This window comes from Sceloporus occidentalis, unplaced genomic scaffold, assembly GCF_023333645.1.
Source record: "Sceloporus occidentalis isolate IW3139 unplaced genomic scaffold, rSceOcc1.0.p SCAF_9, whole genome shotgun sequence".
NCBI classification, from domain to species: Eukaryota; Metazoa; Chordata; class Lepidosauria; order Squamata; family Phrynosomatidae; genus Sceloporus; species Sceloporus occidentalis.
In genome coordinates, this window is record NW_028316989.1 from 7,693,465 (window position 1) to 7,711,572 (window position 18,108).

General features: G+C 39.3%; 1 protein-coding gene across 2 annotated transcripts in view; it reads right to left on the reverse strand.

Moving 5' to 3' along the window:
• Window positions 1-18,108, reverse strand: part of UNC5D (unc-5 netrin receptor D) — a 261,428-nt gene that overhangs the window by 11,091 nt on the left and 232,229 nt on the right. For both annotated transcript variants that reach the window (XM_089537360.1, XM_089537359.1), the window contains 5 exons: window positions 9,797-9,965; window positions 8,746-8,973; window positions 8,445-8,594; window positions 5,805-5,969; window positions 1,176-1,354 (listed from right to left, as the gene is read on the reverse strand). In XM_089537360.1, the coding sequence (XP_089393486.1) occupies window positions 1,176-1,354; window positions 5,805-5,969; window positions 8,445-8,594; window positions 8,746-8,973; window positions 9,797-9,965 (891 nt within the window). The remainder of the gene's footprint in view (window positions 1-1,175; window positions 1,355-5,804; window positions 5,970-8,444; window positions 8,595-8,745; window positions 8,974-9,796; window positions 9,966-18,108) is intronic.

Sequence of the window (18,108 nt, forward strand, 5' to 3'; positions counted from 1 at the left end):
CTGCATGGCTGACTGGCTTTTAAAGCAGGTTCCCAGGGTCAGATAAGGAGTTAGAGCCTAGCTACAATATCATGACTATGCGTTTGATGCAGGGTGGCAGCCAAAGTGTGCAGCGAACCTGGGGATTTCTTTGTAGTGCCATGTAATTTATGATCACGGTAGACATGTCATATTGTCCACAAAGAACAGCCTGTTTTTTTGCTCTTTTCATTAATAATAGATGTCTTAACAATGTTAACGCAGCATATGGAACAATGTTAAGGCAGCATATGGAACTCAACAGCTGCATAAACAACAACAAGAAGAAATGTGATGAAAATAGTCAGCGAGTTCAGCTACTTACACTGACTTGCTGAAAACATCAACATATCCATTCAACATATTCCCAAACCATCCAGCTCCAATTGCCTTTGGTGTCTTGCTTCTTTTTCCCCGTGAGCAATTAATATAGCCAAGTGAAAACACACACTTGCATTTCAGAATGTACCACATGAATCTTTCAGACAACCAAACAAATGCGCACAGATATGGAGCTTTGAAATACATCCATTATTTTAAAAGGCAGGGAATTAGGCTTATATCTTAATGGGAATTTGGAAGGGAGGGAGAGGAACACAAGCTCTTGATCTGTTTTTCTCTCTTTGTCCCAAATGTTTTAAGTTTTAGATTCAGAATATCAAGATCCATTCTGTAGTGAATTGTTTTACAATTCCATTTCTTTGTCTCTACTGATGTTTTAAACAAGAAGAACAAGGGGATGCCTTTTAAATGTTGCCTTGGGGAAAACATCACTGCCTCCCTCTAAGAGCAAATTCAGGCGATAAGTGTTGAGAGAAACTGAGCCAAAATGCAACCACCGAGAAATATCTCTTTTGAAGAAAACTCTATGCTCTCCTCAACATCCAGATTTAAACATGCTCAGTATCATGCAGTATTAAGTATCAATTGGCTTTCCAGAGAAAGCTTATGATGGAGCCATACAAAATCCTTGGTGGTGGCCATGGCAATTTCAGCCCCAAATCATTGCTAGGTGTTAGAATTGCCTTCCCCAAGTATATTACTCTCATTCAAATTCCTGTGGCAGATCTCAAAGCATGGGTGCAAGGTCCTATGGCCTTTCATGAAGGGAGGTCCTATGAGTGAAAATAAGTGACAATAAAACAAATAAGGATTACCTGTTGAAGCTGTTTTTCTGTGCTAACATCTGCCAGTCTTTCCCTTTGGCATTGGGTGTGTCAAAAGTTGCACATATTCTTTGCCTGATAGAGTATGGTATCTTGAAGGCTTGTGGACCCATCTGAACAGGAAAGCTGCTGTTGTCTTGTGCAAAGAAAGGGATCGTTTCTCTTTCAGCCTGCATGAAAAATCATTAACGTGGGTTGAGCTCTCTCAGAACCAGTTTATTAGTTACCTGGACATATTGGAGCATCTGAATCACGGTTAGCTTAAACATAACCATGACATTTCATGCCGTTAAACAATAAATATAGAGGAACATCTCCAGCATGTTAAAAAATATAGCTGTATAAGTTTGGTCACCAAAATGGAAATCATAAGGAAAAACTGGATGCTGGTGAAACAAAAGTCCATTCCGGGGTGCATTTTGGAAGAAGAATTCAAGTGGTTTCCAGTATGTTCAAAATGCTTTTGTTTATATATACAAGGATTACTAGATTTAATTGTTTCATTTCACATATCATTTTGCATGTTTTGATTAGAAATTTGTCAAAACATGTTGAACTGGTCTTGTTTGTGATATAGGGATCTATTCTTTCCATATTATTTATGTTTCTGGAGATATCCCAACCACTGCTCCTCAGACATCTGCCTTTGGGCAATAACAGGCTATGGCAATTGTCTATGTTACTTTAAAACACCGGAGCCCAGTGGAAGGGATGGTGTGGATGGGATGAGGCTTAAAGGAAAGAGAAAGGAGTGGACCTGGCATATTTTACTTATAGAAAAATGTTAAATTTTCTATTTTAATTTTAAAAAATAATTCTTATGAAACATCACATCTTACCAAATGTTCACTTTGAGCACATGAAGCTATGCATATGTAAATACATGCAAGCTGTGCATATGATATTGTAGATTAAAGGTATAATTTTAATTTTGCTAGCTGTTTACGTTACAACATACTGATACACAGGGATTACAATTTTATGAGTAGCATTAGTAACAACAGCAATAGCAGGTTCATTTATATACCGCTTTATATAACGGTTTTACAACTGTAAACTAATTGCCCTCAACAAGCTGGGTATTTTAGCTAGCTCAGAAGGATGCCAGGCTGAGTTGACTCTGAGCCTCTAGCTGGTATTGAACTCACAACCTTCTGGCTTGTGAATGAGTGGCTGCAGAAATGGCATTTAACCACTGCATACAAAAACATTTCTAAGGCCTGATACAGACAGGCCAAAATAAAGCTGCTTCGGGTCATTTTGGAGGTATGCTGTTTTAATGATGCATGCATACTAAGAGTCCAGAAGTTGCACCAAAGCTGCGCTTCTGTTCTTAGTACTGGATCGTGGCTTTGGCGCGGCTTCCAGACTCTTAGTACCCATGTATCATTTAAACAGCATAACTCCAAAGTGACCTGTTTTTATTTTCGCCTGTCTGTATTGGGCCTAAGGTTTCTTAATAAGGAGGTCAATGGGGTGTGTGACACCACAAATTCCTGCATTAGGTGACACCAACCCTAGTAACACCACTGTAGCCTCCCCCTAACCTTAGCCACTCCTCACACATTTCTCAGCTTTCTTTTTATTCCTTATAGTCTCTGAGGCTGTAAATGTACAATCCCTGAGACTGAGACTGCACCAGTCAAGAATTTTCTTCCCCTCCCTATTTTAATTATTTTTCCTCATATATTTTCCTCCCTGTCTAGCACATCAGGACATGTCCTTTGTCTGAAACTTTTGGGTGTTCAAGAAGTATAAATATTTTATGGAAATGGCACTACAAGCCTTTTCATATAACATTTATGGCACATCTTGAAAGCTATGCTTGCGAAGTCATAGGAACGCTATAGATACATCACGTTTTCTGATTGTTTTCAATTAAATATGCAGCAGATTTGGTACTCTGCACCTTGAAGATAAGCTGCTGCTACCTGGCTTGTAAAAAACAACAACACCACATACAATGATAACTTGAAGCTCTGGGATTGTTTGTGTGGGCATGCATGCATGTGTGTGGATGTTGAATTAACCATACCTTCCTATCAGCTTTTTGAGGCAGGATTAAGAGGTACTTGTTGTATCAGTGAATCTGGTTGAGAAGGAATTCATTAACATAGCATTCAAGAGACTGAGTTCTAGAGGACGAACGCACAATGTGCCACTATTCAGAAACAGGGAAAATAAACCATGTCTCAAAATGCCTATGGCAGGAGTACGAAACACATGGCCATTTAGGTGCTATTGTACTACAGATCCTGTCATCTCTATCAGCATAGCCAGTGGGGGGGATCATGGGTGTTATACTCCAACAACATCTGGGGGAGCATATAACCCCTTGAGACTGTTTGCTAGATAAATCCAGGGAGCATATGCACCTACTTAAAGGTCAACATGGAGAAGGAAGGAATGTAAAGGTGATGGTGATATGTTCAATAACTTGCTCAAGTTGTTCATGTCACTGTATATCAGGATGAGCAATATGCTAGGGCTGGGGGCAGGGTTGCCATTTGTCCCTGAAAACCTGGGAAATCCTATGAAGTGTCTTAAAAATGTCCTGTTCGTCTACACCAGTTAAAGCAGTAAATCCTGGCTTTCTCTCTTTGTGAAGCTATAAGCTCCATTGTTAGGCAGACAGCACTGAATTTCAGTGCAGGTGCATGACTAACGTTGTTATATATATATTTGTCTCCTGTATGATTTTCAATACCTTTATCCGATGAAGAAGCCAGTGGATTTATGAAAGCTTGCAACATGTATCTTGTGCATTTGGTTGACTAAAGATATCATTGTTTTTTTGGATTTTAGATATTATTGTAATGTGTAGATGAAGTAATTTCCCCCATATATGTTGTTTTATTATATTCAATTTTATGTTTTAATAGAGGAGGAAGAAGAAAATGCTTGGAGGAAGTATGATTAGGAAACTCCAAAAGCTCTGGGGCGCCATAAGTCCTCATGTTTTTGTATATTTGAGAAGGGCAGAATGAGTCAGGGATGCATGGGTTGCATTACAAAAGGCTTACAGAACTCAGAATTCAGCTTGTAAATTGCATCTAATTAAGGAGATGATGGCAAGAAAATCCAGGCAGATGAGAATATTGGAATGCATTTTGATTGCTTAATGGACCTGCATCAAAAGTAAACCCTGCTGGAAGAATTATAGATGAAGCTGTTGTGATACTATGCATTTCTGGTAATTTGTCAGCAATATACAGCCCAGTCCTAAATACCTTGCTTGTGCAAGAGGGAATCACACTGGAAAAACCTTTGCCATGAGAAACCATTATAGAGAGGTGGAAAAACAAGAGGATGCTTTTGTATGTTTCTCATGTGGCAATGAGGCCATTTGCAAATGGAATGCCCTGAGGCAAGAGGCAAATTTGCAAGCCAGAAAGCTCAAGAAAACTACAAATACACAGAGGGAAGACGGAGCACCAGGCTATGACCGCAAGCAATATGCAAATTTCTTCATGCATATATCTACATTCACGCACAAGCACAAATGTCTTTAACAGAGACCCAACCCATCCAACAGTTTTAAACAAAAAGGAACAGTTTCCATATACCCAAATGGTGTGTGTGTGTTTCAAAAAGTCTTCTCCTACCAATAAAAGAAGAGCAGAAAAGGGACTGCCCTAACTTCCTGCGCAGCCAAGGAGAAGATCCTCTTCCATGTCCCCACCAGACATGGCTGTAACAATGGTGAATTGACAGCAATTTGTCACAAGAAACCATGAGCGTTTCTAGAATACATGAAAGTTGTGGGGGAATTTTTGTATGAAAAACACATTCTTTCATACAAAAATACTGTTTCCAGAAGCCCTCTTTTTTGTTGTTGAAATCAATGCTTCTAGTAGTTATTTATTCCATTTACATGGTATTTTTCTCCCAATGAGGAACCAAAGGTGGATCACAAAACTTAAAAGAAGATTGGCTTAAAAAAAACCAACACCCTTAACAATAAGAATTAAAACACAGTTTAAAAGTCACATTAAAACCATTATCTTTTAAAACAAAACCCTTTTTCACAAAACATGATTTTTACATCAAAAATGTATTTTTAAATAAAGGAAAATGAGTTTTTTGCCTCCCATATTTTTCACACACACACACACACACACACACACACACACACACACACTTTCCAGATAGCCACATGATATTTTAAATATAAAATTGCTTATTTTTGGAAAATCAACCGTTTTTCTTGTGTGTGTGTGTGTGTGTATTAGTTGTCCGTACATATTAGGATTAATGCGTGTGTACACACACACACACACACCACATTACAATATAAAAAAGGTGCTTGTTTTTATTCCACAAAATCCATGATTTTCATGCAAACCTCAGATGTATTCCTCCATAGATTAATTTTCTGAAACACTTTTGGGATGTACAAACACCAGGCAATAACTGCGAAGAAATATTTGTCTTCTCCCATAGAACAAATAAAAGTGCAAAAATTAACTATCCTCACAAGTGAGGACTAATCAGTGGAATATTTTTGTGACGCATATTCAAAAATAAAGCATCATTTTACATATATATATGTGCACAAAAAATAAAACCTGCCTGTGGAATAAAAGGAAGGGAGACTGGATTTTGTGGGGGTGGACTTGCCTCGAGAATAGACGTCTGAATCTGTAAGATTTGTTCATGGCCCTTTACTTGTCTGACGCAGATTTTGCATGAGAGCTGTGTGGTGGCAGGAGTGTAGCGCTCCAGTGAAAAGGCACAGTGGAGTGGCTGCTGATTGTTGCGCCACACACGAGAAAAAGGAACTTCCTAGAAAAGGAAAGAAAGAGTGAGGAAAGCAAAAAGAGGGAAGGAAACATATATGCATGACCATAACAACAGTGTACCCTCCAACAGAATCCATTTGGCTGAGACTATCCAGATCAATCTTTTGTTGTCTCACTTTTTTCATCTGATTTAAAAATGTCCCAGGTTCTTTCTCCTACCACTATGTTCCCTCTTCATCTTCAGGTGGTGGAAACTGGATTCAAAAGCAGCTTTGGGCTCCATTAACTCAGCAGTAGGGAAGAGGGCAGGAAAAGGTGGAATCTTGCCCTTCCCAGTAGGTTCAAGCAAAAGCAAACTGCTTCAGCCTTTCCTAGCCTGTCTGTTCTCCCTTATAAATAACTTTTGACATCTTGACAACCTACTAAAGTTGCTCGGCCACATTTGTCCCAGTGTCCACTTGTGAAAAGCTGTAGGATACATTTTGACAAAAAATTATTTTAGCTTGCCCATTGCAATGTTCGAAAGTATTAAAACTGAGGCATGCTTCCCTGACACAAGAGAGTAGCAAGGATAGAGGTATAACATTTCCAGAAATGTTTGGGCCATGGGAGATTATTTTTCCTTCCTGGAAAATAACAACAGCAGAAATTTCAGGAAAAGCTACAATATTTTTATATTACATTCAAGCTTATTTTACAGTACTGTTTTTTCACACTACCTTATATCATTTGAATATTAGGCATTTTGAGGAATTCCTTACTTTTGCAAATATCATACTGAAAATATACCCTGTGCAAAGTCATGGAAGGACACTGCTGCATCCTACACCACCTAAACATAATTTAAGGTATTTTGTTTAACATTCTGAGTGGGAGGAAAACATAAAAGTGAAACCACCATTTCTTAGTAAATAATGAAAACCTAACAGAAGTAGCCTCATGCAATCATAATCTTAAAAATGATTTGTTGTTGTTGTTGTTGTTGTTGTTGTTGTTGTTGTTGTGTGCCTTCAAGCCGTATCCAACTTGTGGCAACCCTAAGGTGCTAGCAGAACAAAGTCCCTTGGAGTGCAGTGGAGTCTCCTTCCTTAGAGGTCTTCAAACAGAGGGTGGATGGCCATCTGTCAGGGATGCTTTGATTTGGATTTCCTGCATGGCAGGGGGTTGGACTGGATGGCCCTTGTGGTCTCTTCCAACTCTACGATTCTATGATTCTATGATTCTATGATTGTAGCATCATATTTGGATATAATGTATAGTTGAACAGTGAAAATATTGAATTTTTCAACAGTGTAATATCAAAAGGTATGAAGGCTCCTCTCATTAAGATAGTCTTTCTAAATCTTTATTTACCCTGGAGAAATCCTTGAAATAATTTTCAGGTCTCAGGGACCACTTGCACACAAAAAAAGGGGGGGGAGATTATATCTACCAAGAAAATAGTTTTCTTTCTTGCAATAATGTTGCTGATACTGTTTGGCCAAGCATGTCTCAGTTTGCATCTGGACATGTTGGAGGGTCTGGTCTCTTCCATTCTGCTTTTCACTCTAGATTGACAGAAACTGTGCTGCTGCTTTTCTCCAGTCCCCAAAATAGCCACAATATACCAGTGTTATGCAACAAAAATGGTGAGTCAGGAAGGTGGGAAGGACTGGCCAAGATATGTTCTTCTTTTGGAAACAAGAATGAAATGAGGGAGGAAGCACCTCCTCTCTTCTTTTTTATCTTCTTAATATTGGAAATAGTTGTATGTGTCGAATTTGTCCAGCGTAGATAATTAGGAATTTTGTTTTGTTTCTTTGTGATAAGAATTTACCGCATTACGTCAAAAACCTAATAGAAAGAACTCCAGATTTAATAAATTACAATGCAATAGAAAGTAAAACTAATAGATCTTAGTTATCATGAAAGACTGCAATGCTGTCATTGTATTAATCTCTGTTTGCTGGCACTGGACTTCAAAATGGTAATTTGTTCCCAGTAATGAACGGTTGTGAACAAAACAGTCTGGTGAAACATATGGACAGAAAGGAACGAGGAGAAACTGGCACCTTTTCCTTTCACAGTTTAGAATTGTATTGTGATTTGTGTGATAATCCTGCCCATAGAGGGCTGTACCAGAAGGAGGCAGGGTATTTCCAATGAATATATGCTGATGGTGTCCACCAAAAGTACTACCTGTAGACCACTCAGTCAATGCAAATCCATTCTTCCAGACAACACTCTAATTACAAACTATTAGTTGCAATTTGCAACACAGAAACTAAACTTTCCCAACATATAAAGTTAGAGGTGAAAGATGCTGTTTGACCATTAATGAACTGGATCGGAATGGGACCCAGTCCTGGGAATATATCTTTCCAAAGGAGAGCCGAGAGACCAATCATAAACTATATTATTTATTCATAGAATGTGTATACACAACAAGGATACCATTGAACCTCACTAAGAAATGCCTTGGAGGTTTCAAGATGTCTGAAAATTATGCATAAAAACACCAGCCTTGAGACCCAAATACCTGACAAGCAGTGAATGGTTTGATTCTCCAGAGGAAAGGAGGGATATCAAGGACAGAGATCTGAAGACTGAACGTATTCCCTTTGAAATACAACAGCTTTGGTTCTTCCAGCAACTGCCCCCCTTGTTGTCGCTCATCTGAGACCACTTCCTGAAATGGAAAAGGGAAATACAAACAAAACAATGAGACAATGAAAATTCCCAAAGTCTTTCCCACCATCCAAGGTGACTAGTGTAGGTATACCTCCCTTCACAGCATCAACAAAAATCCAAAAAGAAAAGGCATGGATTTGCTCTATTACCTGAAATGCACAGGGGATGTTATCCACACAGTACACTCGCAGACTGTAATCCAGCGAGTTGCAAGACATACAGCCAAAGACGGCTACTTTTAGTTCTTTAACAGAACAGTCAGAAAGGGACTCCCCAATAAGAGCATAAGTTCCAAAAGAGTCCAAGAGAATATGACAGGCATAGGGGTCCCAGAGGCAGTAGCAAGATGTGGTTTCCTCTTCCACGGACATAACCTCCTGTATCCATAGGAACATTACGCACAAAGAGAAAAGAAGAATGATATGGTTTTAGAATGGGTATTGCAACATTTTACTGTTTCATATTGTCTTGTTTGGTTTGGAATACATATGAAAAATGGGGGTGATGGGTTAAAAGAAGTTTAAAAGGAGAAATATTCCAACAGACATGGGATTGTATTAGGGGCTGGAACTCAAGACCAAAGCAGGGTGAATGGGAGATACCAATGTGCTGAATTCAAAGATTCCCTTCCTGCAACAGAAGGAATACTTCTGATGGAGGAATACTTCTGCACACTATAGGGAATACTTCTACACAGAATCAAAACTCCTGAACAGAGTCATAAAATACTAAAGTTTCACCAGGTGTAGCTACATGTTCCTCTTTTCACCCACACACTCAAGCCACCTATCCTCTGGCTGAATGCCTCCTGCCATCTAGCTTTATTCCTGGAGCTGGAAGCAGGAAGAAGACCTCATCCTTTTGTACCTTCAAGTAATCCTAGAAGTTCAGGTGAAGACCTCTTCCTTCATGTGGATGTCTACCTAGCTGTTCTTCATCCTCCCCTCAGCATTATGTTATACAACTTCAGTCATGGCCAGGTAGACCAAACAAATTAAGATGACATTGATGTGCACAGAACCTATGAGAACTTCATAAATGTAAATGTATCTCAATTGCAGACATTGTATACATCCTAAAGAGTAGCTTTCTCTTTATGGAGCAAATACACATCCCCTTTAATCATGAGCACCAGTCATTCTTCACATTGTTATATCCATTTCTCCCCATGCATCTCTCTCTGAAAAACATTTCACTTACCTCCCATGTGCCCTGATGCTTTTTCTTTTTCACATGGATGTTCCAGTGCTCAGAGTTCACTTCTGCACAGTGTGGTATTGTCAAGGCAAAAGGGGTGGAGACTGTCACTTCCGGAGGTCCACAAGTAACCTCTGGCCCAAGGAGGACTTCACTGTCTTCTGGCTGCAAGCTTCACATAAAGAGGGGAGAGAGACTGAGTTGGAAAAGCCAAAAGTGGAACATGAAAATTTATTTCAGGAGAAAGAGTGGAAGTCTAGTGAAGATTTGTTTATCTCATTTTCTTGCTATAGTAACATTTATGTTTTCTAAGTGCTGACAACTAAATATTTTCCAAACTCTTCTACAAAAATCTCAAAATTAGTGCAGGTCAAACTTTGTCAATGTTACAGTCACTCAGTAGTTTCTTTTTCTTGCTTCTCAAATAGAAAGTTTTCAGTATCAATAAGAAAATAATAAAATAGCTTTGGGCGATTCAATTCCCAAGGCTTCCTTTTATTTCCAGAGAGTGCTACAAGCAAAACTTTATAGTTATGAACAACAATGCCCAAATAATTATGTCTCACTAATGCATCCCTAACTAATGCAACCAGCATCATTCAACAATGATTTCTAGCTCTGGTCTGTCCCTGAACAAACCCAAATGGGTCACAGAAAGAAAGTGGATTTTAAATTGAACAAGTATGTAGATTATGACACTCTCTTCATTTTTTCAGATCCTAATGCCATTGACTGGTACTTTCTGTTAATCTTACTCACAGATCAGATAGAGTTTGTAGTCTTTAATGTTTCTGGATAGCTGGGGGTCTGGACTCTATTGTCTGACTCCACCAACCAACCAGTTCCAGAGCTCCTGGTTAGATGGTCCTCAGGGTCTGCTTAGAAATAGCCAGAGACAAGGGCAGATCCCAAGCCTCCTGGTACTTTCAGGTTTTTGAAAACCTCTGCTTCAAACAATTTCAAAGGTTCACACTTCTCCCCAACTGTGTCTGCTATATGGATGGCCCAAATTTGCCCCCCAGGGTGGCTGAAACCCTCTCTATCAATTTCCTCCTTCTTCCACCTTTTAAGCTTCTGTCTCAAATACTGGATTGGCCAATTTTGTTAAATTCTTCAGAAACCATTTTTCCCTTCTATTTGTGTTGGCCACATTTAATAGGGATAGCTATTCTAGAGTGGAGAAGACTATGTTGTATTGCTTGCCATAAATATGTGAAGAGCGTCTTAGAAGTGGTGAGGCTAATTCAGTATGAATATGGTTGAATATATATATCAATTCACATTGATATTTTAGCAAATGAAAATTCTAGACCTGAAAGTATGAACCCATACATTTCAGTTTCTCTCACATTTCTGCTTTAAAATTGTAAAATTATTTGTTCATTAAAACAAAATTGCAAATTCTCTTCATCCTGAATGTATAGGCAAGTCTGGTAAACTCTTATTAAAAATTAATCAAAACTGGCTCTTTTCTCAGCCTCAGGAAAACTGGAAGCTCCTTTCTACAGTGTTAAACTATTTCTTTGTCCAGCCCAGGACTGTCTAATCTGGAAGAGATGGAGTCAAACATCCTTATTGTTTCACTCTGTGGTTGCATCCTTATCCTTAATATCTCATTCACATCAGGCAAGCAAAATTCAGATCTTGCTTTGTTCATCCAAAACATGCTGCTGACAAACAAATGGAAAAGTTTACTGTGGGGTGGGAAAAAAGTTAAGACAATTTATGTCCCACAGTGAGAGCAAAATACAGGTTAGATTTTCAAAGCCACTGCATATGTATTTCCTAGGGACAGTGATTCCAGAGATTTTATTTATGCTTGTAGAGACAATTCCCGAAAGAAAATAATCAGTCTTTCCATGCATTAAAATCTATTCAAAAAACAAAGTAAAGCAACACCGCACAGAAACAATATAATTGAGTTGCCCAAGCAGTATGACTTCTCTGCCAATCTTCTGGCTAGGGTCACTTTTCACGTGTGAAGAAGTACTTGAGTACTGTGGTAGCTTTGTAATATTTATATTTATTGATCACAGACAAGGTGCACAGCAGACAGACCTGTATTTTGCTGTAATGCAGCATTAGCTCCCCAGGCAAATGGCACACTTTTGGAAACCATCAAGGTTCTTTCTTCCAGTCCAGCTTCAATTTTGTTTTTCTTTCCAAACTGTTTCTTCTCAGCCCCCACCCAAACAGGTTAGAAGGATCTAGCCATGAACACCTTCCATTAATACTCTCTAAAGAAAATGCATCTGAGTAATGATTAGCCATTAAGAAAATGTCTTTAGCCATCAGCTAGAGTGAATGCTAGTTAAAAGGTCATCTTTGTGTTTGAATAGCAAAACACAGCATTCTTCTCAGAGAAAGAGCTTGTACATTTTGACAAGTTAGACTGGGAGTCTGGCGCTGCACTTATTCCTGAGGGAAGAGAGTGTAGCAGGTTACAAGAATGAGGGACATATAAAATGACAAATTGCTTGCCAATCACAGATCAATTTTCTTCTCTCCAGTTATGTTTAAGCTGCTGCAGATATCATTTGGAATTGGGGGGAAGCAAGTGTGAGTCAAGCTAGACCAAAACATGTGGCTGCCTTTCACTTATTTTATTTAGGAATAATAATTAAATCAAAGGAAGGAACAGGAGGTTGGGAGTGGAGAGATCAACCACAATGGGACATTAACCATTTCATATCACACTATGGTCTGAATGAAGTCCCCCTTTCCTTTAGGTTCTGTTATCTGTTATCCACCCCAAAAGCCATCGTGTAAATTTGAAACAGTGGACACATCTCATTGTGTGACTCAATGACACACAGTTTGATACAGTGGGCACATTTGTGTGTCTCAGAGGCCGCTCTACCTGCAATGCTAAGTTTCTGTTATGTGGAATAAATTACCAGTTAGAGGAAGGCAACTCAAAAAAACTGTGAGGAAGTATTTCAACAGCAAAGTGACATGGGATGATGTGTATCATTCCAACTCGGTCCTGATGATCATTGGAACAAAGGAAGCTCTACTCTGTCTTTCAGCCTTCAAATACTGCATCCCTGCATGGCATGGAATAGCAAGATGTTATAGAATTTCATATTGGTCATTACAGCATGACAATAGATGCTGCATCACTATCGCCAGAACCATAAACTAATCCCAAAGCTTTGGCTTAAACTGATTTCTTAATTGAGCTCCATAGCCTTTCTAATGCTCCCTAGACTGCACTCTGTGTTTACTACACTCATTGAAGCCAATGGTTCCTGCAATTGTCCTGGTAGGTATTTGCCAGCCATGCGCTGTGTGACCAATGGTAGTTATTTATGCAGGGGGGCTTTTTTAATTGCTTTCTGAGAAAATGCTTCTCCCAGTGAACATAATGTACAAATATATGGGAATTCTGGGAATTATTTAATGCCAAATGAACTGAAATCACCTAATTAGATGAACTCTCACACACAGCACACAGCAGGAGTCGTCTCTCTAATAACCAGCATGGCAGGAGGACTGTGAATATGGTTCACTCACTGTTTATTAAGGGAGGCAGGGGAGGAAAACATTGTATGTTTGCAGGTATTTAAGATTCCCTGGAGTGCAGAGTAAACAAATCACAAACCAGATCTAATCCTTTAGACTTCATCAAAATCAGAAGCTTGTTTTGTTTTCTGAGAAATGGAGGAAGGCTGGAGAGAAAACAACCTTTTCCACCATTCTAATTACGCTCCATTTACCAGTTTGCAAAATTATGAGTGGGTGAAGGTAAAGGGAGTGTTTTATCAAAGTGAAGAATTATAGAATTCACAGTTCTTCAATTATTTCACCAAAATGGAATTGTCATGCTCTGAACACTATTTTCTATCTTATTAGTGAAGGGTTAGGTAAATAGAGAATGCATTTCTTCCCATTAAAAATGACAGCACAGAAATGTGTTTTTTAAAAAAGTTTATTAAAAAAAACCCCACACTACTTAACATCCTTCTTTTCTTCATCCCTCTCTTCTTCATCCCTCTCTTAAGAACTCTACAAAACATTAAAGCTATTTCAAAATACAAGGTTTTCTCACTCACTCACTCACTCACTCACTCACTCACTCACTCACTCACTCACTATCACATACACGCATACCTTTACAGTCACCAATGCCGAAGAGCCAAAATGTTCTACATACTGATCTCTTAAGATCACATATATACAGATGAGAAGGGTGAGAAACAGAGTGTAAGGAGGAGAAAGACAGAATGCACATATTTGAGTGATCCTTAATATATTAAGGAAGTCCAGCAGACATAGTGCTTTATTCTATTCTTTGCAAATTCTAATTTGCATGGTTATCATTCTGCACTACTCATAATGGTCAGGATCCTAGTGTTCATCACTACAGAAGTGTTACCTCCTTTGCACTTTCACAGAGCTATGGGAGAAAGATGCTGTTCCAAGCTGCCTCTTTTCTGAACATGTGGCACAGGCAGTTGTCTAACCAAGTCTTCCCATGCTGCTTTGGGTCCATGGATGCCCCTGGATGGCAGGTGTTCAGGAAACAGGTAGTAGAGAACCAAAATCCTTCTCCGCTGCCATTGCCACCTTTCTCATCTCCCTCCACTGCTATCACCATCACCTTCCCATCACTGCCGTCACCTTTGCCTCTGCTTCCATGAGTGTAGTTCAATTGCCACTAGAACTTTTGAGATTACAGACTTCTAGTTAGTAAACTAAACTGAAATGTGACATGGTAGACTTACTACAATTTCCAGTAAAGCAAGGCGGTCAGGTGTTGGGTGCAGTGACAGTTAACCCACTTGCAGCATCTTCCTGATTTAAATCATGCCTTACCATAGTGCTCTCCCCTAGACAACCAGATATGCTTGTATAGCAACTTCTTTAAAAGGTGTGTGCCTGTAAATCACATGCATTGCAAGAAAGGAAAGGGATGCCATTCTTGACCCAGTATGTGTAAGTATGGTAGGGAACTATAACTGTTTCTCACTCAATAGCCTGAATATCTTGTTTACAGGTTTTCTGCATTATGTCTAGTTTGGACTTTATTTGCAATGAGCTGGTGACATCTAACTGCCATGACATTGTTAAGTGCGCCACACAATTCTTAAGATTCAACATTTATGGAAAATCAGGAACTGACCAAATAGGTAGAGTCCCAATTAAAATCCCATTGATTCAATGGGTCTAAAATTGGTTAGATTTAGATAGGAGAGTCCCTAACATTTCAGGAGATCAAGTTGTGTTATAATGCTTCTGTCTCCCCTTAGAAAACCTTCTAAGTACATCCAGCCCCTCAGGAAGAAGCCAAGTTTTGTTCCATTATATTGGTATAGTTGTTGTTCTTTTGTGAATGAATAATACAGTTTCCTAAGGTCACCAACAGGAATTCAAGGAGTGTGCAGTACTATATAGTGCATGTTTATGCTGAAATAAGTTCCACTATATCCAACAACGTTTACTCCCAGGTAACTATTGATCAGACTTTGGCCATAACACCTCAGCCAAAGAGAGCCACAACATCTTGCTATTTTGGAAAAGAGATGCATATAATAAGGTGATTTCCATTGCAGTTTGGTCTCAGCTGTGAGTAATGTTCCTTTGTATCCACACCCCTGCACAAACACACATGGCATTAACAATTCTTCTGAAATGGTGTCATGCGCACTGGTTTCACACATACACACCACCAGTTTTAACAAGGTATGTAGGGTAGATCCAGGCCAGAACAATCACCGCACTGCCCTACATTCTGTTCAATTAGAATCTGTTTGAATGCCAGGCTGACAAAAAGGCAATGGAGAAAGTCAAATGCTATATAGATGCAAGACAATTTTATCTTCAAGGAATAGACACCAAAGTTTCAAGGTCAGCCACATGGAATGTAATTAAGACAGTTTCGGGAAGAATGGAAAGTTGGTGACTGTGACACTTGAATTGGGCTGACAGATTATCTTCCATTTTCCTGGACAGCTTTGAGGAGGCAGCCAGATCATTTGATTAGAGAAAAGGTCTAGACGTAGCCCAAGCCTTGCCCTGGTTAGCACTTACTACAGGAGATGAAGTGCATCTGTCTTGGGAAAGATTTGCTCTTGGAAGATAAAACTATGCCATTTCTCCTTCCCTCCTCCTGAGACAAGGAAGGGGACAGGGATAGAAAAGACTCAAATCTCTGCTTGGTCATGAAAACCTATTGCATGGTGAAGGAAAAGGCAAACCCCCTCTGAACAAATCAAGCCCTCCACCCCTGAAAACCCAATGATAGGTTAAGCTTGAGAGCCAGCATGGTGTAATGGTTTGACCATTGGACTATAACTATGGAGAACAGGTTGCAAATCCCCTCCCAGCCATGAAAACCCATTAGATGACCTTGGGCAAGCCATACTCTCAGCTTCAAAGGAAAGCAAGGGCAACTTGCTTCTGAACAAATTTTGCCAAGAAAACTCCGCAACAGGTTTGCCTTAGGGTCACCATAAGTTACAAATAACGAAGGCACAAAACAACAGGCTCGGGCTATTGTAAGGCACACATACATACTCTACTTGGAGTTAGAAACTGGATTTAATTATTCTTTCCCTCTAATAGTTATTCATGGCCATTAGTTTGGACCAGTGCAATAATGAAGAACTGCCTGATCTCTATGATTTCTACATACAATGTTTACACAGGTTTGTATAGAAAAGCATTGGAATGTCCCACTGGCATCTGAAACGGTTGCAGAGAAAGAAAAGGATTATCACTTTACTCTCCTGCAAGAATGAACTGGACCTCAGGCTGCTGAATATCATGTACTGGGAAACAAATTGGTGGAAAATGCCTGAAGGCAAATGCATCTCTCCACCTTAGCTGACCTAGGTTTTGTTGAAAATGGGCACAGATTACTTTATTGGGACTTCAGATTGGTGGGGAGGGGAAAAGCCAAGAGAAAGAAAAGCAGCCCAATCTCAACTTTCTGAATAAATAAATAAATAAATAAATAAAGGGAAGCAATTAGTAGCAGTAAATAACTAATACTTAAATGGACGTAACTGATGAGTTATAGTCATTAAGAAAATTATTTTTGATGAATGTGCTGGCCAAATGGCTGTAATAAAATTATTATTATTATTATTATTATTATTGATGAAATTCTATTGGAATATTCTAAGAAAAACATGTGGGTTTGAGAGCTGTACCTATTCTTGCTCAGTCACTGACACACCGGCCATAAGGAAATCTTAATGAGCTTGTTTATACCATAATTTTGAAACAGTAGTTGTTTCTGTTTCTGTTGCAAAGAAAAGAGCGCCAGGCATGAATAAAACAGATCTCTGAAAATTCAGAATCCAGCCAAAGCTGCATCCAAACCTGCCCCTGAAATATGTTGTTAAAAGGCTGATTCAGGGGGCAAGACGTCAGAAATGTAAATGAAATCTTTTTCTACCCTTCTGCCATACAGTGTTGCTATTCCCTTTTATTTAATCTTCACTTGATGCACCTTTAAAGGGAGCTAAGCCAGTAAATACAGGAGCTTGGGGAACTGAAGTGTTGCCCTGTTGATCTTCTCTGTTACTCACTTCTTCCAATTTATCCCAGGCCAGCCCATAATAAATGGCTCCACAGCTATAATCTTCTAGACTCTGTTCTGTTTATCACCTTGTTGTCTGAATTCCTTGTGGCAAATCTGTCTCTTCGCCTTCCTTTCTCCTTCTTAGCTCTGCTCAGCAGTTGGAAAAATTCATTAATTAGTTAAATTATTAATTTGTTAGATTTCCCCCAAGCGCAGCTGAATTCTCAAGCCTGCCTGATTAATGCTGCAGTTATTTCTAAACTTTAAAAATCTGAGGTCATTAGAATTCATTAGAGGGTATGGAGGGTATACTGTTTGCCAGATTCAGTGAAATAAGAGGCTTCGGGAAGAGAAGGATTAGAATGGGAGGGAATGCATCCTACGGCTCTGCACTGGCTTAGTCTAAGACAATGAGTCGGTATTAGAATTTCAACTCCAAGAAGTTGAAATAGCATAAACAATGGTTAGGGCTTCTGGGAATTCAAGTCCATAACACTTGGAGGACTAAAGTTTGTTTCAGCTCCTTTTAAAATGCCTGCTGCTTTGAGAAGGAAAAGAACGGAAAGAGAGAGAAATAGTGGACCTGGAGCAATGGAAGCAAGCTACAGGAAAAGAGATTCCACCTCAACATTAGGAAGAACTTCCTGACAGTAAGGGCTGTCCGAAAGTGGAACAGACTCCTTCCTCGGAGAGTGGTGGAGTCTCCTTCTTTTGAGGTCTTTAAGCAGAGGCTGGATGGCCATCTGTCGGGGATGCTTTGATTTGGATTTCCTGCATGGCAGGG